Raw genomic sequence first — 24,890 nt, 5'->3', positions numbered from 1 at the left:
GACTTTAACTGTTCATGAACTTTACATGTGAGGGACTAAATCAAAGCCCGACTTCTTTGAGAAATATTTATTAAATCAGATAAGAAGAAAGAATAGCAGCATTTTATTGTGAAAGACACGATAAAAAAGTAAAAATATTTACATAGGATGTGAAAAAATGTTAAAAGTGATCAGAGAGGCTCTTCAGGCTTTAAGCAGTGACAGCCTGATGCTCTTTAAAAACGATGGTCTTGGGGTTGATCCCCACGCTCTTGGTGGTGTTGTGAGTCTTGTAGATCCCGATGAGGCGATCTGCGATCTCGAACATGTTGTTCCTCAGGGAGATGATGATGAACTGGGCATTTTTTGTTTGCTCCTGCAGACAAAAGAAAAATAAAATTACTGACAGGAAGAAGCAAATTTTACATCTTATGTGGAGCATGAACACACAACTTGCTGTTTCTTACATTGATCTGCTAACATCTTGCCACGAACAGAGAAATATGGAAAACAGATCAAACATTTTGTCTGTAACCCCTACTTCTGTTTATTTTCTACAATAACAGATTAAATATGCAATTATAGTTTTTTTTTTTTTTAATATATCACAACCCCTCTCATAGTGTCTTTGGAGCCACTAATCTAGAAGACGATACAAAAATAACAGCACCAGTGAAGCCAAACAGTTAAAAACTAAAGAGTTTGTTTTCAAACAGTTCCCGACAGCGTGTGATTTATCTGAACTGGGACATTATCGCTGTGTTACACAACAGAGGCACCGCACTCTCCTGAATCAGAGATTCACGAGAGACAGTTTTTTTTTTTTTTTTTTTTAATTCAGCGACTAATTCAGCTGTAACATCTAGTGGCTCAGGGCCTTTTCAGAGGGAGAAAAATGTGAAGTATTTGCCAATAAGGAGGCTTTTTATGACTACTTTACTACATCAGAGGACTCTGAACTCTTAAGCAGAAAGAGATTTCAAAAGATCAAAGTATGTTAAAGAGGGGAAAAAAATAATAAAAATCTCAATAAAATGAAAACTGAAAGCTTTTTTATCCTAGGAAGTATATTCCCATAGTATAGTCTAATATAAGATAATCACAACTTAAAAATTGTGAATTACAGCCCTGTAACTTGAAATTTCACAATTTGACGAAATGAGTTAGTTATTTATATAATAATAGTTATTTAGTGTTTACTCTTTAACAACCCCATGCAGCGTGTTAATGCTACCACTCAGGTCTTCACTTACGTAAATGTAACAGGCCACAATAGAGACGTTCTTGAAGTCGAGAGCAGCATCAATCTCGTCCATGAAGTACAGAGGTGTGGGTTTGTAGTGGTGCAGAGCGAACACCAGAGCCAGAGAGCTGAGAGTCTTCTCCCCTCCTGACAGGTTAAAGATCTTTTTCCAGCTCTTCTTGGGAGGACGAACGCTGTTTGAGAAAAGAAATAAAAGAAAGTTAAAATTGATGTCAGAAAAGTCATGAACTGACTGGATCCCCTCAGATGTCCTACCTGAACATGATGCCCTCAGAGAAAGGGTCTAAGCTGTCCACCAGCTCCAGCTCCGCGTCGCCCCCCAGTGTGAGCATCTGGTAGTTCTCCTTCAGCTTATTGGTGATCATGTTGAATCCAGTCATGAACTCGTTGAGGCGCTGTTTGCGCAAGTCCTCGAAGCCACGTTTGAAGTTGTCTCTCTCTGTGGTGATCTCGTCCAGCTGAGCCACACGCTGCAGGTACAGCTCCTCCTACAAACAAACAACAGGACATGGAGTAAAAATTAGACTTGCAGCCCTAGTATTTCAAGTCAACAGTTTTACAAGTGAAGTGTGTTTACCTTCTTCTTGTACTCAGCAATGGCTCCCAGGTTGGGTTTCATCTGTGCACACTGGCTCTCTAACATGGTCATCTTGTTTATGATAATGTTTGGTTCAGTGATTTCAGAAAGCTCCTCAGGTGTCAGAACAGGGAGCTCCTCAGCTGGTTTGCCCTCGATGGTGTGAAGAGTCAGCTTGCTGGCCTGAAATATGATGAGGAACAGCTCAATAAAAACTTTATATAGTTTAAAAGAGGTAATGGTTTCAATTTACATCCAACGCACCTCTTTCTGCCAGTGTTTGATCTTGTTGTTGTGTTCTGTGATGGTGGTCTCAATCTGCTCGATGCGGAGCCGGACGCTGAGGGACTCCTCCTGCAGAGCATGCTCCTGCTGCTGCAGGACTTTTATCTCCTTCAGCACCCCCTGATACTGCTCCTGCACTTCAGGGAGAGCAGCCTGGACACAAAACACAACAAAACATTAAACCAAAGTGCTCATTCTCTCCAAATAGAGAAAACCAGGCCTCAAAAATATTGACACCAACTATTGGATTATTTTCTAAAAGGAAGAGTACAGAGGGTAAATCATTCACCTCAGCTTCCTGACAGCTCTTAATGATCTCCCCGGCCTCCTCTTCCAGCTTCTTCAGTTGCTCTGTGAACTCCACCAAAGCCTTCTCATTCTCCTCCTGCTCACTCTGCACGCGAGTCACGCTCTCCTCACACTTCTTCAGGTTTCTGCAGACGAGACACGGATGGAAAGAAACACAAATGTTAGCCTCTGGCAGAGGGACTGAAAACAGCTGATAATGGTTCTGCTGAAGAAAAACTGTCTAAATGTCAATGACGTCAGGAACTGGTTCCAGGAGGAGTTACATAAGTCTTGGAAAGATGACAGAATTTAGAGTTGAATACACTTTTACTGTATGAATACCCAGAGTCAACGCCCACACTGCCAAAATCTTATTGATATGGGATTTTCAATGATGCTGATGGGACAAACCATTTCTCCTGGCTTTAGTTACCTTTATATCTATAAGTCTGAAGGCACAGCCTCAGTGAGGAGTATTTGTTTCTATTTATGTTGACTGGTGGCTGATAATCATGATTTGATGAGTGTGTGAGACAGGCACACACACGTTTTTTTTTTTGACAAGTAATTAAAAAATCCAAAGTTTACAGAGTAAAGTCTCACAAAACTACATTTGGACAGCGCATAGGCTACTTCCAGAGAAGCTAAAAAAAAGACTATTACAGCTGGTGGGTCGAAATGACTGAATGAAATTAATTATGATGAAAAAAAAGTCTGAGTTTGAAAAAAAAAAGGCACATTAGAGGACAAAAGACTAGATTCACGTTATGAAACTGTTCAATAAGGCAAAAAAGGGTTCATTAAAAAATGTTCACTATTTAAAAATATTTAGTGCTGAAAATGTTACAGTGTTAAAAACATCATGAAAACATTGATGATTAAAATAAAATCCTGATCCTGCCATAAAAACTAGGGATGCACGATATCGCTATCGGCAGATATGAACATTTCTGCCTATATGCACTGCTGATAAGGTGCTATTCAGTGAGGATTGTTATAATTTTCCATCTGAAAAATAAGCTCCTTAAATAAAATGTAGCACTTCATTTATTTGCAAAGCAGAGCTCTGTGTCTGTCACCAGGTTGTTACAGTAGCTCTAAAATAATCAAATGCAAGTTGGTTTTGTTTAAAAATGCATTGTACATTTAAAGTTCATGTGATCTAAAGAAAATATTTTTCTGTATTTCAATACTGAATGTCTTGAGTTTGAAAAAAATAATAAATTTCTTATTTATGGGAAAATCAAATGTTTTTTGTCTTGTTTTATGTGTGTTTCTTAAACAAATAGGACCTTCACAATAAGAGTAACATATAAATTCCAGTACAGGATAGACTTAGCTTTCTTTACAGTGAAAAAAACAAACAAACTTGTGATTATCAGTATCGGCCAAAAAGGGTTTCGATATATCGGCATATCGGATATCGGCAAAAATCCAATATCGTGCATCCCTAATAAAAAGTCCTGACATATTTTTCCCCACATTGCCCCCTTGCCCACATTATCCTTGATCAGAAGCAGAGTTTTCAGATGTTTACGCAGCATCATAACACTGCAGAAAACAGCACTTATTATCTGTTATCAAAAGATGATTGAGGGACAGGTGAGATTTGACTTCATTAGTCCATAGTGATGGAAAAAGTATTTTTGACCAGACTTGGAGAGCTATTTTTCCAAATGGAGCACTCCTATGTGACCCTCACTGATTATGTGTCAGTAAGAGCTGCTGGTCATTTTCACAAATCAAATCTCACTGAAAACATTTTGGACACAGTTGGTTCAAGACAGACTTGCTAAATTAGTGTCACACTCATTCCTGTTTTGCTGCAAGGAAACTTAAAAAAAAAGAAAAACAATCAGCCAACAATGAAAAAGTGGTAATGTTGGTATTACTAAAAATAAGTGGGTTTCACACAGGATCAAAGTTAAGACAAACAAATCTCAAACTGCTTCAAGTGCATGTCCTGACCACAGGGAGTCCAGGTTTTAGTGTGGATGAAGGCCAAATGAAGCAAAATGAAAATGTGAACACACTAGACAACCCTCACAGGCAGCCTGAGTAGGTCACATTTAATAAGTGCCACTGTGTTTTTAATTAAACAAAGAGCTCCTCCAGCCTGGTAAATCAGGGGTTGTTCCCTTACAATAGGCTGCTGTGTAGTCTTGCAATACATCTTAATGTTTCATCCACGAGATTCATCTTCTAGCTGCCACTGTGCTGACTAACTGAAGGAAAGCAGTGACAACATGAGGGGAAAGACTGTTTCTCAGAGTGCGAGTGTTTTTATATGTGGAGGTCAGACAGATCCCTTAGCATCAAGCATACAAACAGCTACATTTTCAAGTCAACACCCCAGTGTACGGTGTCACCCCCTTGTGACAGGCAAGGAAGATGATGCATTAAGAACATTGCTGAATGAATACTCTAGGATGCCTGAGTAGCTGCTATAAAACGACAAACAAAAGGACAGCGTGAACAAACTCCAAGTGTTTCTGAACTGCTTCGTGTCCTCACCTCCCAGCCGTCTTTATGGCCACCTGAGCTTTGGTTATGGTTGACGAACAGTCGTCCAACTCCTTGTTGACTTTGTCCAGCTTGTCCTGCTGAGCCTTGAGCTTGTGGCTGTTGATGTCAACAATCAGGTTGTGGAGACGCTTCACTTCGTTCTCCACCTTCCCCGCCTTACTGGAGGCTGCATCAAAGTCTGTGAGCCGGGCAGAGACGACATCATAAAACCAGAATAAAAACATTATTGTTGGACATTAAGAGTCTGCGTAGTTATTTTAAGAGGTTAAACTGGAAAAACATTTTCAGATGACTTTTTTTTTTACTGACACTGTTCATTGTTGCAGTGTGCAACTCTTTCCACAAATTACATCTCAGTCCAGCTTCAGTTTGATCATTATCTTTATGACAAATTTATCAATTAACAGCAATATTTTCTTTGCAGTTCACAGGAGAACTCTACCTTTCTTGAAGGCCTCCAGGCTCTTCTCCATCTGTTTCTGTTTGGCCTTGTCTGGGGCAGCAGCCAACACATTGGCTTCAAGTTCCTTAATCTGAAGTTTCAAGTGAACCTCCTGGTCAGCCAGACTCTGAGGAGAGAAAAGAGAGAAAATGGTCAGACACACTGAGTTTCATCAGCTGTTACACTCACAATCGATTGTTTGACTGGAATTATTATTACACCCATACAGTCAGTGAGATCTAAAGGTGCGTCTGCTTTACCGTCATGCTGTTGGCATATTTCTCTAGAGTGTTCTTCATATCTCGGAGCTGAGGCCGCAGTCGTTGGACGCTCTCCTCGAGCTGTAGTTTCCTCTCTTGGCAGCCCTGCAGCTTGGACACTTTCTCGTTCAGCTTGCTCTCCATACGGTTCAACTAAAGAAGACACATGAAAATGATGTTATCAGTAGCAGGGCCCGTTGTTGTCAAGTCATCCTCTGACAATCACTAATAGGAAATGCAATCAAGGTTGTTTCACAGACTAAAGGGAGCAGGAGGTCTCATTTGAGGATGTTACATTACGGTTTATTAACACAGGGGACTTCAGGGGATTTTTATTTCTGTGGTTCTGCTTTATCATAAATTGTGACAGAACAATACGATGGCTGCACTCTTCCACCAAATATTTATATTAACAGCTAAATGAATAAGTCTGTTTGTTGGATGCTGTGGTGCAAAGGCAGTATGTTTGCTTCTGATGGTGTTAGTCACATTCAGTATCATTTATCTAAAACTGTCAGAACAAAACTTAAATCAAACTGTACATCTTCCTCCTCCGACCTTAGGAAAAGGTGAGTAAAGCATTGGATGTTGATGGTATTTAACATAATAATTCAGATCACAGTACTTTGTCCTTCATTAACAATCTAAGTGCTGCATCAGTGGCCTTCAAATCCTTGTGAACTACTCTTTGAGCACCCTTCCAGTCATTATAAAATGCAGAGAGAAATATTTTATTGTCTGATGGATTTTTCCCCCTAGGAGATGTCCCTTGAAGAAGCAAGTGATTACTTCCAGCTTAAAGCATGATGAATGCTTATCCAGGCAGATCAATGAGGTGTTGCCACTCTTATAAAGTTTTACCTCCTTCACTTAATGGTGATGGTTTTAAATGGAACAATTGTGTATTAGAAAGTAAATAATCATTGAGGAGGGAAAGTTTGATTGAAATGACTCCTCAATTAAAGACAAGTGACAAGTGTTGGTCAGGCATTTCAATTATTCATACTAGTCCATGGTCAGTGAATTAGTTCATCAACAGTTCACTGAATTGTTTCTGCCCATTCTGCTGGGTGCAAATAGCTGTTATACGCTTCTTTGCTGTTAGTTTGTCCCAGAAACATTTGAACCCTGCACTCGATCTTAGTTTCATAGCTAGCAGGAAGTTGTCTTCAACAGAAGACAGCTACACAGCTACACAGAAACTTCACATTCAACACTTTGCAAAATGCAATATAAGCTGTCATGATGAAGTTCAACACCTTTCCCTGTGGAAGTCTCCAGGAACATGGACTTGTGTTCCATGTTTAACAGTGAGTGCTTACTAGTACAAAATGGTTTTGCAGGGCCTTTGCTGAGGCCAAAAATAATCTTTGAATGGATTTCAGTCATAGACTGTATAATTAGTAGACTAAGTGTCCACAATAATTTATATTTTTCTACTATTCACTTTCTAGTGTATGCCCATCAGACATATAAAAACTCCAACAGCGGTGCATTTATTTTACACCCACCTCATCCTGGGAAATCTCAGTACCAATGGAAGAGCCCATCCTGCCTTTCAGTACTCTTCCTCCACCAGTCATGGTTCCTGTACAGCACACACACAAGTTATATAAATACCTTTTTCTGCAGCGCTAACAAGTATTCAATAATAAGTGGAAAAGTCGTCACCTACCAGCCATCTCAATGATCTGACCCTTCAGGGTCACAACTCTCCAGCGCTTGTCCTTCTGGAAGGCCATCCTTGTAGCCTGCTCCATGTCCTGAGCCACCAGAGTGTCCCTTAGAGCGAAGTAGAACGCTGGTCGCACACTTTCATCTTTGACTCGCACCATGTCAAAGAGACGTGGGCTGTCTTCTGGGGTGTGAATAGGAGCCATGTTCTTCTCCCACACCTTCATCTGAGCAAAGAAAATAAGGGGGAATCAAAATAACTTCAGACTGTCATGAATGTCTTTCAAATTTACATTTTATCCATAATCCTTAAAAAAAAGATGTTTGTTGGATGTGTAGGATGTTAACCTTGTCCAGACCAATGAAGGTGGCCACACCAATGTTCTGCTCTTTGAGGAATGTCACACATTTCTGGGCTGTGTCAATGGTATCCACCACAATGTTGTCCAGAGCTCCACAGCTGGAGGAGATGGCGACATCATATTTCTCCTCTATGGCTCCGAGGTCTCCCTAAAAGCACAAAAAAACAGTTTGATAAATCTACTGATGGCTGCTCCTTAAACGTTGCTTTAAAAATGAACATAAAAGTGAAAATCATGCTCAAGAAAGCTAAACTGTGATGAATTTAGCTGCTGTTTGGTTTCTCTGTGTTTCATTATGTTTTAACAGCTGTTTACCAGTCTTCCAAAGATGCCTGGGATTCTTCCACTCTTTTTCTGCTGCATGAGAGCATCAAGGACTTTTCCTCGGCTGCGGTTGGAGGACAGAGAGCTTTTGGCTTCATCCACCTTCTGCCTCATTTCCCTCACCACCTCCCTGGTCTCACTATCCATCTTCATCAGATTCTCTAGCTCTCCCTCATCCTGCAGAGAGGAAAAAGAAGAACGGGGAAGATGATGATCAACTGGGTCGAATGGAACACAAGTTTTTACACAAAGATGCTGATTTTACCTTCTTCAGCTCCTGTTCTTTCTGAGGTATTTTGACCTCGAGGTCTTTGATGGCAGCGCGGCGCTCATGCAGCGTGTCCGAGGTTGTCTGAAGTGTCTGCTTGGCAGTGTTGAGCTGTGTAAGTGCCGTGTTGTGGCGACTGAGGTAGATGTCAAGCTCGGACTGAGCCAGGTCCATACGAGACCGGGTCTCGTTAACAGCCTTGCTGAGCTCCATCAACTCTTTCTCTTTGTTCTGTTAAAGTAAAGAGAAGCTGAGGTTAGAGTTTAGGGCAAGAGCGCAAAATGATGATAAGCAACAAGAAGTTTATCCACACCTCTTTGTCCTGTTGCAGGCCACTGGTCTCTTCCTTTAGACTCTCCATCACAGCTTTCAGCTTTTCCTCTTCTTTCACCTTCTGCTTCTCCAGCTCCTCCTTGCGAACTGTTGCCTCAGAGATGGCTTTCTCACTGTTGGCTGGCACACCACGTACTTCCTCCAGCTGAAAGATCCAAGGACAGAAGACAAAACCGCAAATGACTCCAACTCCAAACAACAGCAGCTACACCTGTCCAATCTAACTCTAGGGCAAAATTTAATACTTCAACAGAACATGGATTAATGTCCCGTTTCCTCTTCTATCAGATTATTTGAAGGGATCAAATAAGATTTTGGAAGATAAGAGCTACAAAGTAAGAGGATTAAATAGGTTTTGACCATTTTAGTAAGGAGCAACGGAACTGAACATTTATTAGCAGACAGAAACACACACGTTATCAACTGTAAACACACTTTCAGCACTAAGCAAGCCCTGGTAAAGACTGGCACAATAGTGTGCTGCTTGGCAGGCCTTGCACAAGACAAGGAGTGCTTAGTGTATGTCGTCTAAGTCTCCCAGGGTTAACTGTGGGTGAAATGTGAATATGGCTGCTGGGAGAGTTACACAAGCCAGGCCATAGTTGACTACAACGCAGCAGAACACTGCTCCCATGAGGTTTTCCTAACTCTGACTGAAACGTTTCCAGAGCACAGGGACTGTAATAGAGAATAGTGTTTAAGAAGAGTGAGATTTCACTTAGAGGGCAACTCTATACTTCCGACGTGTGGAAAAGTGTGGAAGCTTGAGAAACATTTATGTCCTGTGAGGGAAATATCAAACACTGAAACAAGAACATGACTAGGCCATCGATAGGAACACACTATCAACCAGCTCACGCTACTTCACAGCCCCCTAGTGGCTGGTCTAGGTCATATTGCCTTCCATGCTATTTGATTCAATTTAGTAGTACATTCAAGGTTTAAATTTCATGACATTCAAGTGAGAAAGGAGGCTTTTCTGTGTCCCAAAAGTAAGAGATAATGTAAAAAAAATGGACAAGGTTTCTACAACTATAAGAATACCGCTATGCCTACTTCACACACAGCAAAAGCTGATATCTAAGGGGGAAAAAAAAGTCTTCTGGGAAAGAAAAGCATACATGTTTAGTGTTTGATACCTTTTTTTTTTCAAGAAACTGAACAAATATATTTTCTTAACCCCAAAGGAAGCAATTCAGGCTTTATTTCAGTCTTTTAAACATACTGAAAAGTGTTTTTTTTTCTAGACTGGTCAGGTGAATGTAGCTCATATGAAATCTGTTTCTTACTAAAAAAGAAAAAAGACAAAAAACACTTGCTTAGATTTCAGTTTGCAGTGTAGTTGATAGCTCTGCACAATGCACAAGAAATCCAATTTAATTTTGAGCTATGTCTTTAACAGTCAGGCTTTGTTTGACTGCTCTGTCGTTCCATTTTTAACAAGTAGATTTATTATCTTTCATCTTGAAAACAGTTTCATTTCAAATCTTGTGGTTATGTGTCCCCAGGAGGTTTTACACCATTTAAACTTATTTTGTGTAAGTTATAAACTTTAATTATCTACTCAAACTGAGAGGATGTAAAAAATGTGTCCATAGATTAGAAAAATAAAATCAAACACACTTACAGAAGCAGTGTAGCTGTGATCATAACATGGACAGTCTCTATATCTACATCTACTTGCACCATATTTGACTTCAGGTTAAACCTGTAAAAAGAACAAATAGGTTTTGTCTACTTGTTGATTCTGCACCTCATTTACGACTTTTGGTAGAGCCTTAACAAATGTCTTTTTCTCTAAGCCTCAGAACAACAGCCCTGTGTGTTTTCTATGAGCAACGGAAATTGTATTTTTAGTGCCCATGTTTCTTTCTTGGCCAAGGGACAAAATAAACACTGTAACACTGGAGTGTCATACCACTGGTGCTAGCTTGACTTGACTCAGTAAAACCCTGCATTTGATAATAAGGTAAGTACTGTAAATTATGAGGAACAGATATATCACTCTCCAGACGGATTATAAGTCTCTGTGCCCACCATGGAACTAGTGTAGTAAAAAAAAAAAAACAACCATTAAAACAGTGTCAAAGATTAAGTTAGGTGTAGTCTGAATAATATGAACACTTCTTCAACCCACACACCTTTTCTTTTTCCTTTTCCAGCTGCTTCTGCAGCTTCTTGTTCTTGTTCTTGGAGTGTTTAATCTTCTCACGCACTTCAACATCCTGCAGGTCCAGCTGGGTGAACTTCTCCTTCTGGGTCTCAATGTACTTGTTGAGCTTATTTTGTTTCCTGGTGGAGGAACAGTGTTTTCACTGGGTGCATTTGTGACAATCATGTAAAAAAATTCTCCAACAGAAAAATAAAATTAAGTATTAGTGATATAGAACTATCCAAGAGAATATTCCTATAACAGGGGATACAAGGATCTGTCTCTGTATTAAATATGTAAAAAAAAAAAAATCTTACATTTTGGTTCATAGTTTTAAAATTAAACACCTATTAAGGTGGCAAAAATGTATGAAACTGATTCAACTATCTAAGTGAAAAACCCTTTTCCCTTCCCTAGAAAAAACATACTATTCTGTTAGTGTACTTGTGAAACAAGTTTAAGTTCACCTAATTTCTTCAGTCACTACTATTCTTCTTGTCAAGACCTGGATGGGAAATTCCCCACCAAACAAAAATGTTCTGGGCAAAAGAGGCTTCACAACAACCAGAACATTTCTGAACTGGTAGAAAACTGTGTGACCTTCTTTGCATGTTAAATTGGTTAATAAAAGGCAAGCAGGAGAAGTGGAACACAAAACATGTCTTACTTCTCCACATTTTTCAGCTCTTGGTTCATTTTCTCAGTCTCCTGTGATATCTTGGTGTTTTTCTCAGTGAGTTCTTTGGTATCCTCCAAGATCTTCTGTTTCTCCTGCTCCTTATCTACTGTCCGCTTCTGCAGATCATGGCTGATGGCGGAGATATAGGAAGAAAAAAAACAGTGAGAAGCAAAACTAATTAACTACAAAGCAGCTCAAGCTAAAAGAATAAAATAAAATTTGCATCAACCCCACATCATTTTTTTTCTTCACGCTTCCAGTTAGAGTGAAGTGTGTTTTGATGAAGTTTGGTTTGTGTGATTCAGAGATGCTGCCGGTGCACTTACACATAATACTGGCAGAGTCGACTCTTGTTTTTAAAGATGTCATTCTCCAGAGTGAGGAACTCCACAGCTTTGTTCTTCTCTCCCTCCAGAGCATTCTTCTCCTTCTCTACCAGCTTTACTCGGTTTAGCTAGCAAGGAGGAAAAACAACGTGAGTACTTAACTTTAACGTGTTGTCATTTGTGCTTTGGAAATAAATAAATAATAAACACGTAGTCATTTCATTGTATTGATCAGTGTTGTTTGTGCTAAACACACCTGTAGCTTGGAGCCTTCAGTTTAAAGAACATTTTTTTATTTCAAACCTTTTCAGTGTACTTTTAACATCTGATTACAGAGCTTCTAGTGTGAAGATTATAGTCCCTGCTGATTTTCACTCTACTGTTACAAAACAACAGATATCCTCATCTATTTCTCATTTATACACATGAAAAGCTTCCAAACACGTGCAAACAGCGCATCAGGACACAGGGAGGAACACTGGCTTTGTGTGTGAGTGTGTCACCTTCTCTCCTCTCTGCTCATTGAGGAGCTCAATGCGGCGGGCCAGAGTCTGGATGGGCTCCTTCAGGCGGCACGACCCGATGATGTCCTCCAGGTACTCCAGCATCCCCTCGTCGTGCTCCGTCTGACCTTTAGGCTTCATCATGGCGATCTGCTCGACCTCGCCCTACATACAGTCCATACAGAGCAGCACATGGTGAAGACATGGAGCAATTATTCACAAAGACAAAGAAAACCTGAAAAATGAAAAAAATAAAATAAAATAAAAATATTATAATTTGTTTTTTTTTTTCCAAATCCACAACACTCATTGTTCATATGTGGTCATTTGATTTCAGAGCTGTTGACTTGCAGTAATGCTTCAGGCTACACACACACACATACACACACACACAACTTGGCAGACACAAACACTCAAGCAGAGTGCACCAAAAAATTATTTCTACAGGCTCTCTTTGAGAACAGAATGTTGTTTTTGACTCGAGGGAACTAAAAATAATCCCCATGATTACATTTAGCCACACAAACAGTCGCATCTCTTCAAAACAACAATGAAATGTAATAATGAGCCTCTCTGTCTTCTCCTTAAAAAACTGGATATGACTACACCTGATGAGAAGAGTGTTACAGTGACGGGTGAAAAGTGTTGAGAAAAATATGTAAACTACACCAAAGAAGAATGAAAAGTGTTCATTTTGAACTACCACACAATCACTTCACAGTTTAACCCTCAAACAACCACAGCCTACTATTTGTTCTAATTTTTTAATCATTATGATTAATTAATCTAATGTGATAAAACTATCTTCTGATGCTGTAAAAATCTGTGACAGGTTTGTTACACTTGATTTAAACTTTTGAATTTTGTACATGGAGGAAACTCAGGTCAGGCTGACACACACCCCAGTGCTGTCAGATTTGTCAGAATGTGTTAGTTGTTGTTTGATTATTTTTAATCTTGACTAGCAAAGCCAGAAAGCTACATGCTGATTAAAAATTAAAAAACAAAGTATTTCTCACAAATTAAGAATATTTATTTATTTTTTTATGTGTTTTAAATTGTTTAAAAAGGTAGTACACTTGTTACTTTAGTGTAAGAAAAAAAGGAGAAGCAAGCAAAGGAAGAGGAGGGGTGGGGTGGGGGGGCATCCCACGTCACACTCTGCTTTGACCAATGCACAAAATAAGACAGCTTCCCTTTAGCCAGAGGCCTGGAAAAATGACCTTGAAGAACAACCTAGAACCTCTTCCAACAGCCATGCAGCCGTGTCACAGACAAAGAGCTGCAAGCCCAACATCCAAGGGGAGTGAGAGTGGGCATGCACACACATCAACAGAGAAAAAGTCAGGCAGGACACATATAATCAGACAGCTAACCACCAAACCACATGGGAGGGGAGAAAAAGTGTTCACCTGACACTGCCACAAAGTGCAAAAAATAATCCAAATAATAAATAAAATGTCAGGATTGGGACGACAAAGATAAAATCAGCCATTTTGTTTTAGTCTAACACAAGTCATCGCTCCATAAGGCTTGGGTTAATAAGTAATAATGGGTAGGTCACACATGTAATACATTCAGGAGAGGTGGGAGGGTAACTAGTAGGGAAACAGAGCAACACAAACAATAAAAAAAAATAAAAAATAATGATATGAAATGAAACAAGAAAAATAATTCACAAATAATCAGGAATGCATAACATTCCCCATGTAGATAAAAATAAATAAGTAAAAAATAAAAAAGGCCAAGTCTGGAACCAATATCAAAGGCATGGCAATGGAGAGTGTCTGATCCGGCCACACTGAAGCAGCACTGCTAATATTGGGGTTGGGGTCAATTCTCACACGCCAATATTTACGTGCTGCTAAAGCGTGGCAGGTACATGGGAGAGGGAAGGGGAAGGGAGGTCCAACCTGTCCCCACTGGTGGGTCAACCCCATCCAAGCTTCCCACTCTCTTAAAAAAAATCTGAGGCAGTTGTTCAGCTCACATTAAGGTCCGTGTATGAGTTAAAAAAAAAAAAAAAAAAAAGGGCAATTTTCCTTAAAATCCTAAAGCAGCAAATAATGGTTCGCACCTTTTCCACATTGTTTCAAACCATGATGCGCTGCTATAGCAGTCTAAGGGCTGGCAGAGGACACATCCTCACCTTTCATTCCAGTGCAACAGGTTATTCCCACAGGCAGGCATGGCTTTACTGCAGCCATGCAACACTTGACTTAAAAAGGACTGAGAAATGAGCGGAGAACGACAAGCAGGAAATCTCTGACAGAATGAGATGGTCACAGCAGGGATAAAAAAAAAAAAAAAAGGAAGAGAGAGAGTCAGGGGAAGAAGAAAGAAAGAAGTAAAAAATGGAGAACCTACCTGTAAGATCAGAAATCTGTTGTGGTCTAGGTCAATACCATGGCTTCGCAGTAAAGCCCCAACTTCTTTGAATGTGCTTTTCTTGCCATTGATATGGTAGGCTGAGGAGTTGTCTTTGTTGGCAGTCCTGGAAACATAGAACTTGCTGTTGGGGATGACTTCGTAGTCATCTCCTTCCTGGCTCACAGGGGGGAGGGGCAGAAGAGACGGAGCAGCTTAGTGCAGAGCAGTTCAGGAGAAACTCAAACAGCTCTACACATCATATGTTAATACTCAGAATAATGATAAATCCACTGAAAGTGGAAAAAAAGACTACTTGTAAAAATAAATAGAGAATGAGGTTTGTCTTAAAAAGCACACAACAGATCTCACCCAGCTATACTTACATCTAACATAAACCACTTCAATATTACAGAGCATTTTATCTCTTTATCTTTATGTCTCTCACAAATCTTTTACAACTTTTTACTGTGAAAGTATGAATCTTGTGAACATGGGTGTAAAATGAGCTAACTTAAAATAATTTAGGAGACAAAGCCAATCATTTCAGCTGTGTACATCACTTCTTTAAAATTTTTAACAAGCAGCAGAAACGACAAAATGTAAAGCCAATCAGCTTAACATATTTTTTTCAATTGTTTGAAAAGTTGATTTTGATTTTTTTAAGAACCTGTGTATTACAAAGAGACACCCAGAAACATTCAACAGGGATCAAGGCAAAAAACAGCCCGTATGGTGGGTCAAATACAGAAACAACATTTTTACTTATTCTTTTGACTAAAGTGACTTTTCAAGTTGTTACTTAAATAACTACAGATCTTTTATCCATTTACTTTCACTACGACCCATTTCATTAACTTTTCACAGCAACATCAAGTAAGTGTAGCCAAGCTTTGTTTAAAAAAAATCATTAAAAATAGAGGAATCAGTTGTAAAACATTATGAATATTTTACTGCATGTGTGGGTGTGAGTTGTAACTTTTGTGACTAGTTTCAGCCTATGTTTAGTCATTGGTGTGATAATCTCTTTACAGGGGAACATAATTGTTCAAAATGAAAGGAAATCTTTTAGTCCCTACAAAGTTGTTGAAAATCAACCCTCTCAGTCTGGGTAGTGTGTTGAGTGATTTGGGAGAGGCCAGAGCCGGTGCAGTGTTCATCTGTGTGACAGAGATATGGATATAGAGGGATATATTTACCTTATCAATAATCTTTTGAAAATGCACCTCCACAGTACAGCTTTGCACATCTTTGTGTTTATCAGAGCTGTGAATCAGTACTGAGAGTTTTTTGGATCTGATCTTTTGAGCTCTGTATCCAAACACAAAGAGCATTGAATCTATCACGTTGGACTTCCCACTTCCATTTGGACCAATGATGCATGAAAAACGCTGAAAAAAAAATATACAGGAGTAGATGAAAATAAATATATCAGATATATGAAAACACAATGTTTCTACACACATATGATACAAATGTAAAAATTGACAATCTCTGGATTCACATTTTAGCATAGTCAGATTGTTACACTGAGTGCATTCCAGATGGGTGTAGCTAAGATTTATTTTTATACACCAATAAATGCTTAGCCTTAACATAAGAAGAGAAGAGTTTGTTAACAAAGTTTAATAAAAGTGATAATTTTAGAGAAATCTTAGTACATCACTGTATCACTAACTCTTCTTCAGTACACTCCCCAAATCAAAATGGAGGAGTGTGACATCTCCACTGTCAGAAAAATAAATTTTAAAAATACTAATGAATGCCAAACTTAAGCTAATTTATTTTTTTCTGAGTGTACTAAGTCTGACACAACACAAGATACATTATATAGATTTACACAAAAGAAAATAATAGGAGAATAAAATTAATTTAAGACACAGCACATATTGGTATATATATGAGCTGAAGACAGCACATTAACAACGTGTTTCCCCATACAGACTTGACATTTGTAACCATGTTTGGTCGTACCTTATGAAAAGGCCCCAGAATCTGCTCGCCTGCATACGATTTAAAGTTGCGATTAACTAAATGTGTTATCATGAGGCGAGGAGCGCCCGGTTCATTGGTCATTGCTGGGGGCGGGGGTGGAGGGATGCTACCGAGAATCTCCTCCAAACTTCGATTATCAACCGCCTCGGCAGCTTCCATCTGAGACGGATCTGTGGCACAGAGAAAAAAGAACAACTTTTTATTCCTCTGTGCGTCGTTTCAGGTGGGGGACAGTAGTGCGTGGGGGAGGGGTGGAGGAGCGACAAAAAAACAAACAAACAAAACACTGGCAGCAAGTTACAACAGCAGCCAAACAACGACTCCCGAGAAATTGACAAGCGTTATTTTCTTTGTTCTCAAAGCAAAAGCAAACACCTAAAGAGAAAAGGGCTCGTGGCCGTTTGTGAACAAATCCACGTTAGAACACAAACGCTCCGCGAGAAGCGTTGATACTTGAGAGTAGATGCGCCACATTCATTTCGTCGATCATAAAAAAAACTAAAGTGTACATTTCAGTCATCAACGTCACGTTTTCACTCTTGCTGAACTGCAACCAAAACACCAACTGAGAAAATCCTGTTTTGTTCGCAGTTTTAAACGTAAAACCGATTCTATTTCCATCACACCAAGGCACAACGACCTGTCCAAAATCTATTGTGCTCACATAAGCATAAACAAGCTCAGGGTCGATGTTTGTAAATTTAAACGTTGCAAGTAAACTAGCAAACAAGCATTTCAGCGTGTTCTCACAAACACAAACATGAAGCAGCACCGACATGAATCTTAATCATCGCGTACAATTTTTATACAAAATATCTCATGAGCAGAATCAAACCTAACACCTTTTTAGTGCAGCACAAAAAACTTACTATTCGACATAAATTACCTCGTTTGTTGAGAAGATCCGAGGAAGAAGAGCAGTCGACGATATCAAACTCATCTCAAAAATCATAAGACATGTATTGATGACTGACACTTTTGAAAAAAACATCCCAGCCATTCTAACTACGTGTTGAGATTTAAGTGAGGGAAAAAAGCTTCACAGCTGTGCCAATTGGCCACTACCAACACAGCAATACACGCATCGCCATTGAGTGCACACAACTTATTTAGATTCACAGACACCAAAACACCCTTTGTTACTTGCCAGTTGTCGGCGGTGCCTCCTCTTGGCCATTGGAGTTGGTTTCTTGAGGGGGTACATCCAGCTCGTCTTCGGAGTCATCCCGAGGCTGCGACCCTTTCCCTCTTGGCTTGGCGGATGCAGTTGAGCTTTTTGCAGTTTTAGATGGCATGATTTGTGATCTGAGGGAGTCATTGGTAAAAGAAAAAAAAAAGTAATATCCATGAATGGATTTTGTGCCTGTCAATCTCCAACACTCCACATTTAGTCGGTCACACGCAGCTACCGTTGTCAGGCTTAAATCATTACCACAGGCAAATCCCACAGCCGCCCAGTAACTTTTAGTCGGTATAATCTTCAAATTCTATTTTTCCTATCAAAATACTTAAACAAGGACAAGAATATGAGTGTTTTTCATTTTCAAAAAAGGCTGCCGGCCTAATAACCTTAGACGAGTAGGGTGCGAATCAGTGCTGCCAATTTGCATCATGATGCAGCAAATTAGATGCTATTTCAGCACTAAAGTTAAATAAATCTAAAAAAATATGACATCTTTCAGTTGCAGGATCAGCTTGAGGGCTTTGGAGCATCTCGTGCGCGTCAGAAAGTTGAACGGTTAATGACCTTACATTAAGTGTTCGGGAGAAATAGAAAAAAATAAGTCGTCTCAGCGTTATAACTTGAAAGCAGATCCTGTTTATATGCAAATTGCCTGATTCTCCCCTCTCTGCTCGTGGCCAAGCTTGTGTTTTATCGTCACAAATGCGCAGGCACAGCGCAAACTGCCTTTCTGGTCGATGGTTCAGACACGACGTCCCAAATTGATCGGGGTCTCAAACTGACACTGATAATGGCTATCATCCCCAAAACTTTTATGTTAGGGGCGGAGGTGTAGACGGGGCAACCCAACTCGCTAGCAAGCTAATTGGAAAGCATATTCAAAGGACTTAACGGTAACACTGGGCCAGTTGTATCGTCATATTACGCATATGTCTGCTTAATAGATAACGTGTTACTGCTAGTTGACCACGGGATGGGAGGAACACGTAGTACTGTATTTGCCACGTTATTACGCTATTTTCCAGTTAGCTGTCCAGCTATCCAACTATTGCAAAGTAATGCAGCACAGCTAAAGCTAACGTTGACTAGCAAACGTATGTGTTGAGGACGTGTAACGTGATCACAACACTGTTATGTTAAATTCGCTTAATAAAAGGAAACTGAGAAAGGACGGACGATTTTTACTGGTAGAGTTTATGAAACCTTCAGGAGTGGACGTTAAAGCAAACGAAATAATTGTAGCTGTGGCAACTACTGCATCTTAACATTAGCTTAGACGGTCGGAAAAGTTTAATGCTACTGTTAGGGGTGTGAGCTAGTCCACGAAAGGGCTTTTTGTTGTAAAGCTCGAAAAAAAATGTTTTTCTATACAACTCTCCAGAGTCCTGTTAATCGCAGAAAGTGCGTTTCTGTCGCTGATAATGATAAACTACAGTAAACGTATTATAAATGGCCAGTCTGTTTTGGAACTAAGGTTATCCATTTCAGCAAATAGACGCAACCCAGTCTTCAATTTCTACCAAACATTTCGAAGTACCTTCCACGATGCGGACACTGCCAGTCAGTAATCTTCTTTTATGACCCAAATACCGATATCGACAAAAGTAATCGTTAATCCAAGGAGTTGCAATTATAATCCACGAATTTTAGTCCCGTGTCACTCCGAGTCGCTGTCTTACTCGAAAACTCTGACTTGTAAATGGCGCCTAAACTGTGCTGTCGAACCAAATTCGTTACAAACTGACGCAAGGCACCATGGAACGTTCAAAGGGCAGGGAAAAAAATTCAAAAAAGGGGACGAAGCCAACTCCGCCTCACTCCGGCCAAAAAGGCATCACTCTCATCAACAAAACGCGACATCCAAGAAAGGGCACATACTTAACTATAGTATTACATAAAATTAAGTATTTTAATCGTATTCAAAGCCTAATGTTATTCCTTGTTCAAATGGTTGCCCGGATACAGCTGGGCGAAGTCCCGCCCCGAGAAGCAGCTTTGGCAACATGGCATATTACTCGTAAAATTATCTTGAGTTTTGATGTATTTTGATTTTCATGAGTCCTCTTGAAAATCTTCAAACAAAATGTGTCATAATGTGCTTGAAAATAAGCCGAAATTATCGGTTTTCAAGTAAGTGAGACTTGGTACTCTCGCGAGAACTGTGTCGAAGCTGTTTATGACCCAGATTTAGTTGCTAACCATAGTTAGCTCTACTGATGTTTGTCATAAACTGTTAAAATGTGACAGAGAGGTTTTGTAATGCTGCACTGGCCATCCATGTATCTTTTCTAGGAGTAAACGGGTTGCATAACTATCCCTTTGTCAAGTCAAACAGCATGATGTGGCAGAACGGCATTGGTTTTAGCCAGACAAAACTAAGCACACGTTAGCATCGAAGTCACAGTGAGACTCGGGGACCTACGAAGAGTCACGTTAGCAACAGTTGCAGGTACCGTAGCAACTGCAGACGCTTGTTTCATCTAACGTAACAGCCATCGGAGCATATGCCAATCGTTGACTCTGCTTATTTACTGGGCAAGTGTTCGGAAAAGTGGTTTTAGTCTTATCAGTTGTTTTTTATTGTGTATTGGTTGATCTGTGTTGTTGTCATTGATATAAGAGTTACTGTCACTAACCAAATATTTCTTGTCGAGTAGAGACCAGCGGACCAAGGAAACTACCATGAGATTAAAAACATCGCTTCTACAGGAACCTAAACATATCCTTTGCAAGATAGCTTTAGAAATTTAGCATTGTATCTATGACAATTTGATACATCGTGCATCCGCATCCACTGTTTATCCGTATTCACTGTGTCAGACGCTTTGTATTGTGACTAATGCAGTTGTTTGCAATCATCCTCCGTTGTTTGAGATGATACTGGCAATCTGCTGATTCCTAATTCTTGAAATGAGCTTACAAAGTCATGAGATACGTTTTTGATGGCTATTATAAGATGTTACAGTGGTATTTTTATGTCAGTAAATAACATGCATCCATCATCTTCCTTGACGGCTAATTACACAAGGAGCTTGTTAGTTGTGTTGGTTGGGTCACAGCAGATGAGCTGTACTCATGCAGTGAGGACCACCAAATCCTCAAGTGGAACTTGATGACCAATGATATCAGTCTGGTTGTGAAATTGCCAGAGGATATATACCCTATTGACCTACACTGGTTCCCCAAAACTGTTGGTGGCAAGAAACAGAACCAGACTGAGATCTTTGTTCTTACCAGCACTGATGGTAAGTGTCTTTATGTACTGAAAATCTGTCCAGAAAACTCCAAGTGTCTGTTTTTGTAAGAGAATAAATGAGCTAGTTATGTTTTAACCAAGCATAATAAGATCCCTTTTTACCCTCAGTTCTTTTTTAATTTGACGATGACAGTATCTTGCTTCACCATTCAAGGGGTAAATTAATACAGGAGTCATTTCTTATTGCCATTGGGTGTCACAAATACTCATCTGATTGCAATGCTGTGAACCTAATCTGCTCTAAACAATTTTTGGATTTTTTATTTTAGAATTTGTGCTTAGGAAAGGTTTTTGATTCACAAGGTGTCCCTGTCTGCTGCAGTTTCATTAAGCCCAAGAAATAATACGTTTTTTTTTTTTATCTCTAGCACCAGGGTTATTGACAGAATTTGTGTTTCAAGCACCTACTCTGCCCTTCTTCCCTCCTCTTGGAGTCTATATTAGATATAAACACAGAGAATATGGATGTACTGTTATGGCAGGCAATGTGTGGTCACAACACTAATGGCAGTGTAGGGTTGCATAAACACACCCACAAACTGAAGCAGCAATTTTCTTTGGCAGACCAAAGAGAAGTGAAAACTCTTTTACGATTTACTTTTGCAGCCTTCTTTTGCTTCTTGCACTGTCACTGATAAAAAAAATCTGTGTAACAATAGAAGAACTTGTCTTGGTATTTATTATTGAAACTATTGACATGTATTGTCACATTGATAACAGAAGAAAACAGCAGTCATATAGGTTTATTACTTGAAATGCTGGCATGCAGTGAGAGATTTTTTTTTCTTCACTGACATGTGATTTTTGGATTCTGCACAGTGCGTTCTCTCAGAGAACTTTGGGAATTAGGCCTCAAACAGATGGCAGTTCTATTTATTGTGGATTAATTTTTACCGTATTTGATTAATCAACTACTCTATGAAAATGTTGAGTTTATTATGTATTTACTATACATGATATCTTGAATTTTTGCTAGTTAGGGACTTGTGTGATGTTTTTTTGTAATATTCTAGAATACATACTTCAATTTCTTTACTGGAAATTCATTTTTTTTAGATGCCAAATAATGGTAAGGATAATTGCATACTTGTAATTGATGCATCACTTTCCATTCTACCTGACAGTGTGAACAAGAAGGAGAACCATTTCAAAAATCACAAACTTCAGCATCATGGATATCATTATGCACTCTTTTTTAACAACGCTAAGACAGTTTTACATCACAGATGTTTTGAAAAATCATCAAACATGTGAAGTAGCAATCACCCATGTTTGTGTAATACAAACCTGTGCATAGTAGTAAAGATTATGTTGTCTAGATGAAGGCAGTTGAATAGTTTTCTCATGAAATGTAAACAGAAGTTATATTTAAAACAAATATCCCGTCCTTGAGTGCAGCTGTACATGGCTGTTACAGTCACTACCTGCTGGATCAGTAACATCCACTTTGTCAGGATGTGTATATTTAGAAGTGGGAGAGAGCAGCAGCATGCTGATTTGCAGTTTCAGGCCACCCAAAATTACATAGAACATTCAGTATTTTTTAATACACAGTGCCACAAAGTATATGTTAGGCCAACGTCTTCAATAACTGTCTCCATGCCTGATCACTCTTCGTGTCAAGAAAGCAGGAAATTTCTAATTCAAGCAGCAGGGTCTGTTTAGTTTTAGTCATCCTAATTCTGTTGCAAGTTTGAGCTTTCGATATGTGGAATTAGCCACCAAGATTTTTATACATGTGAATTTTGTGAGGTCAATTATATTAAAAAAAAAAAAAAAACTAGGATTTTGCAGAGAAAATTGCCTTGACCATTTTTGGCTCACACTGCAGCCAGAGTCTGTCAGACTTACAACATGCAGATAATCACTATATCTTAGAAATGAAACAACTTCTTCATAACTGCCAATGAATAACCATAGACTCCAGTGTTCCTTATTTATAGTCTGTGAACATGCACATCAGCCCTGGGCTCAAGTGTAGCCGCACAGTAAGACTCTTTTTGACTCTATTGCAGGGAAATTCCACCTGACCTCCAAGACTGGGCGCATCGAGAAGAGTGTTGAAGCTCACAAAGGAGCTGTTTTGGCTGGAAGATGGAACTATGATGGGACTGCTCTCATCACAGGTACAGATCATATGAAAGTTAATGTTTTCAAAATCAGATCAAGACAGTTTTGATTTAATTCTGCCATGAAAATAAACAGATGTTTGAGGTTTATTTAATTTGTATCTCTGATTATGTAGCTGGAGAAGATGGGCAGATCAAGATCTGGTCTAAAAGTGGGATGCTGCGCTCAACACTGGCCAGCCAAGGTAAAGCTGAAAACCCTTGTTTTATTTACTGATGAAAGAGCATTTAGTATGTGTAACTTGTGCTTTCTGCATGAATCTATCTATCTATCTATCTATCTATCTATCTATCTATCTATCTATCTATCTATCTATCTATCTATCTATCTATCTATCTATCTATCTATCTATCTGTCTATATCTCTATGTATATATATATACATTTAGTTGATTTGCTCATATCCTCTACCACCTGTTGTTGCAGTTATAGTTGCTGTGGCTAATTTGTTTGCACTACTTTATAGACTGAAATTAAAAGTAAGTCGAAAAAAATAATCATTTTTTATTCTAGGAAAAAAAACAGATTGGAAGAGTTTAGATTTGCAGCAGCTGTGATTCTTTTATTGAAAGAGGTGAAAGTTTAGGGCCATTGATTTCACTGCCTGAAAGGACAGCTGTAGCCAGCAAGTTAAATCAGCTGAAGCTTAGGCACAATATTTCTGAGTTTACAGCTTGAAACTTTTGCCTGTTTAATCATTTCAATGTACTCTCTGCACGCCAGTGTGTGCGCACTTTTTTATATGTGTCTAAATATGATTTCCTGGAGAAAGCAATAGAACAGTGTATCATTTTGACATTTAAGATTGAGGTTGTTTGGGATGTTATAAAAAGACCAACAGAATACTGAGTCTTTCTGCAGGACTGTAGTATTTCGTTCTGTGGAAGCCAACATAGAGGTAATAGGTAGTAAATGTCTCATTTCATGCACACGTGTACACACTAAGACTTGTATATGTAGGGCTGCTGTAGCCCATTTCATCACCATAACATCAATCTTAATTTATATAATTTGAACATGAGTGTGTGAGAGCTTATCTGGGTTTTAGTCTCACACAGTTCATAGCAGGTCACATCCATAACAGATGCCAGCCAGCAGCAGGAGCCAGTCACTGACCAACCAGCTGCAGGCATTTAGTAAACACAACATAACATACCAACTCCAATTACACCCTCTCTGTCTCTCTAGATTGTACACACACACACACACACACACACACACACACACATACACATACACATACACACAAATACTGGTTTCTTTTGTACTACTTGGCTCGGAGAGTGCCTCTTGTGACAGAGAGGAAAAGTGACAGAGAAAGAAAACAGAGCAGTCTTAAGTTTCATTCACGTGTATCAAGGAATCTTTCTCGTGTGGCTCCTGACAGATATCAAATTCACAATAATTGCCTCTTTATATCAGCTTGCTTTTCTTTCCATGAATCAAATAATGAGTCACACTTCATATGACTTTCAATTGTTATTCTGCATTATGTAAAAAAATATGATAGCATTACACACTGTAATGCCAGTGTATCTGCACTGACACATACTGAATGATCTGCCAGATTTGTTTTTAGTGCAGAGGGGTTTTCTTCAGCCTGAAAGTTTTGAAGGACAATCAAGGAGGGAGTGCTTTTTTCTTAATGACAATGCGATTGTGTGAACATGTGTGTGTACGCATCGGGCCAATCAGGATCTAATTGTGCTTTACACAAG

At 39.2% G+C, this 24,890-nt stretch overlaps 2 protein-coding genes across 5 annotated transcripts in view; one reads left to right on the top strand and one right to left on the bottom strand.

Annotated features, from left to right (window-relative positions):
- Positions 1 to 77: 77 nt before the first annotated feature.
- Positions 78 to 19,554, bottom strand: smc4 (structural maintenance of chromosomes 4). Of its 2 annotated transcripts, XM_074679213.1 has the most exons (24): positions 19,325 to 19,554; positions 17,752 to 17,909; positions 16,584 to 16,774; positions 15,809 to 16,000; positions 14,610 to 14,786; positions 12,243 to 12,407; positions 11,740 to 11,867; positions 11,402 to 11,542; positions 10,724 to 10,874; positions 8,563 to 8,727; positions 8,247 to 8,480; positions 7,973 to 8,158; positions 7,644 to 7,805; positions 7,297 to 7,522; positions 7,133 to 7,209; positions 5,622 to 5,774; positions 5,362 to 5,488; positions 4,908 to 5,097; positions 2,395 to 2,539; positions 2,085 to 2,258; positions 1,821 to 2,003; positions 1,499 to 1,731; positions 1,233 to 1,416; positions 79 to 355 (listed from the first exon to the last, which is right to left on the bottom strand). In XM_074679213.1, exons 2-24 carry the CDS (start codon positions 17,897 to 17,899, stop codon positions 191 to 193), a joined length of 3,897 nt encoding a protein of 1,298 aa, XP_074535314.1. In that variant the 5' UTR covers positions 17,900 to 17,909; positions 19,325 to 19,554; the 3' UTR covers positions 79 to 190. The 2 variants fall into 2 exon arrangements, with proteins under 2 accessions (XP_074535315.1, XP_074535314.1); XM_074679214.1 differs by lacking the exons at positions 17,752 to 17,909; positions 19,325 to 19,554 and adding an exon at positions 17,491 to 17,632 and having other exon boundaries at positions 78 to 355.
- A 384-nt stretch (positions 19,555 to 19,938) lies between these two features.
- The window catches only part of ift80 (intraflagellar transport 80 homolog (Chlamydomonas)), a 39,065-nt gene continuing 34,113 nt past the window's right edge, over positions 19,939 to 24,890 (top strand). Inside the window, exons 1-5 of one of the 3 annotated variants that reach the window (XM_074679215.1) lie at positions 19,939 to 20,236; positions 20,445 to 20,507; positions 20,812 to 21,032; positions 23,059 to 23,169; positions 23,289 to 23,357. In XM_074679215.1, coding sequence (XP_074535316.1) covers positions 20,470 to 20,507; positions 20,812 to 21,032; positions 23,059 to 23,169; positions 23,289 to 23,357 — 439 coding nt within the window. In that variant the 5' untranslated portion in view covers positions 19,939 to 20,236; positions 20,445 to 20,469. Of the gene's footprint in view, positions 20,323 to 20,444; positions 20,508 to 20,811; positions 21,033 to 23,058; positions 23,170 to 23,288; positions 23,358 to 24,890 lie in introns of those variants that run through there. The other 2 variants (XM_074679216.1, XM_074679217.1) reach the window with 2 other exon arrangements.

The sequence above is a fragment of the Halichoeres trimaculatus genome, unplaced genomic scaffold, assembly GCF_033239565.1.
Source record: "Halichoeres trimaculatus isolate MK-OKI-2021-1 unplaced genomic scaffold, fHalTri1.1 fHalTri1_scaffold_9, whole genome shotgun sequence".
Classification (NCBI taxonomy): domain Eukaryota; kingdom Metazoa; phylum Chordata; class Actinopteri; order Labriformes; family Labridae; genus Halichoeres; species Halichoeres trimaculatus.
Note: the sequence above shows the minus strand (reverse complement) of the source record. Positions and strands in the feature narration are given on the sequence as shown.

Coding starts and splice junctions, on each gene's coding strand:
- smc4 (XM_074679213.1), bottom strand. CDS start 17,899: ATGCCATCTAAAACTGCAAAAAGCTCAACTGCATCCGCCAAGCCAAGA. Junction 11,868..12,242: donor ATGAGCAGAGAGGAGAGAAG/GTGACACACTCA, acceptor CCTCCTTGCTAG/CTAAACCGAGTAAAGCTGGT. Junction 8,728..10,723: donor TGGAAAAGGAAAAAGAAAAG/GTGTGTGGGTTG, acceptor TGGATCTTTCAG/CTGGAGGAAGTACGTGGTGT.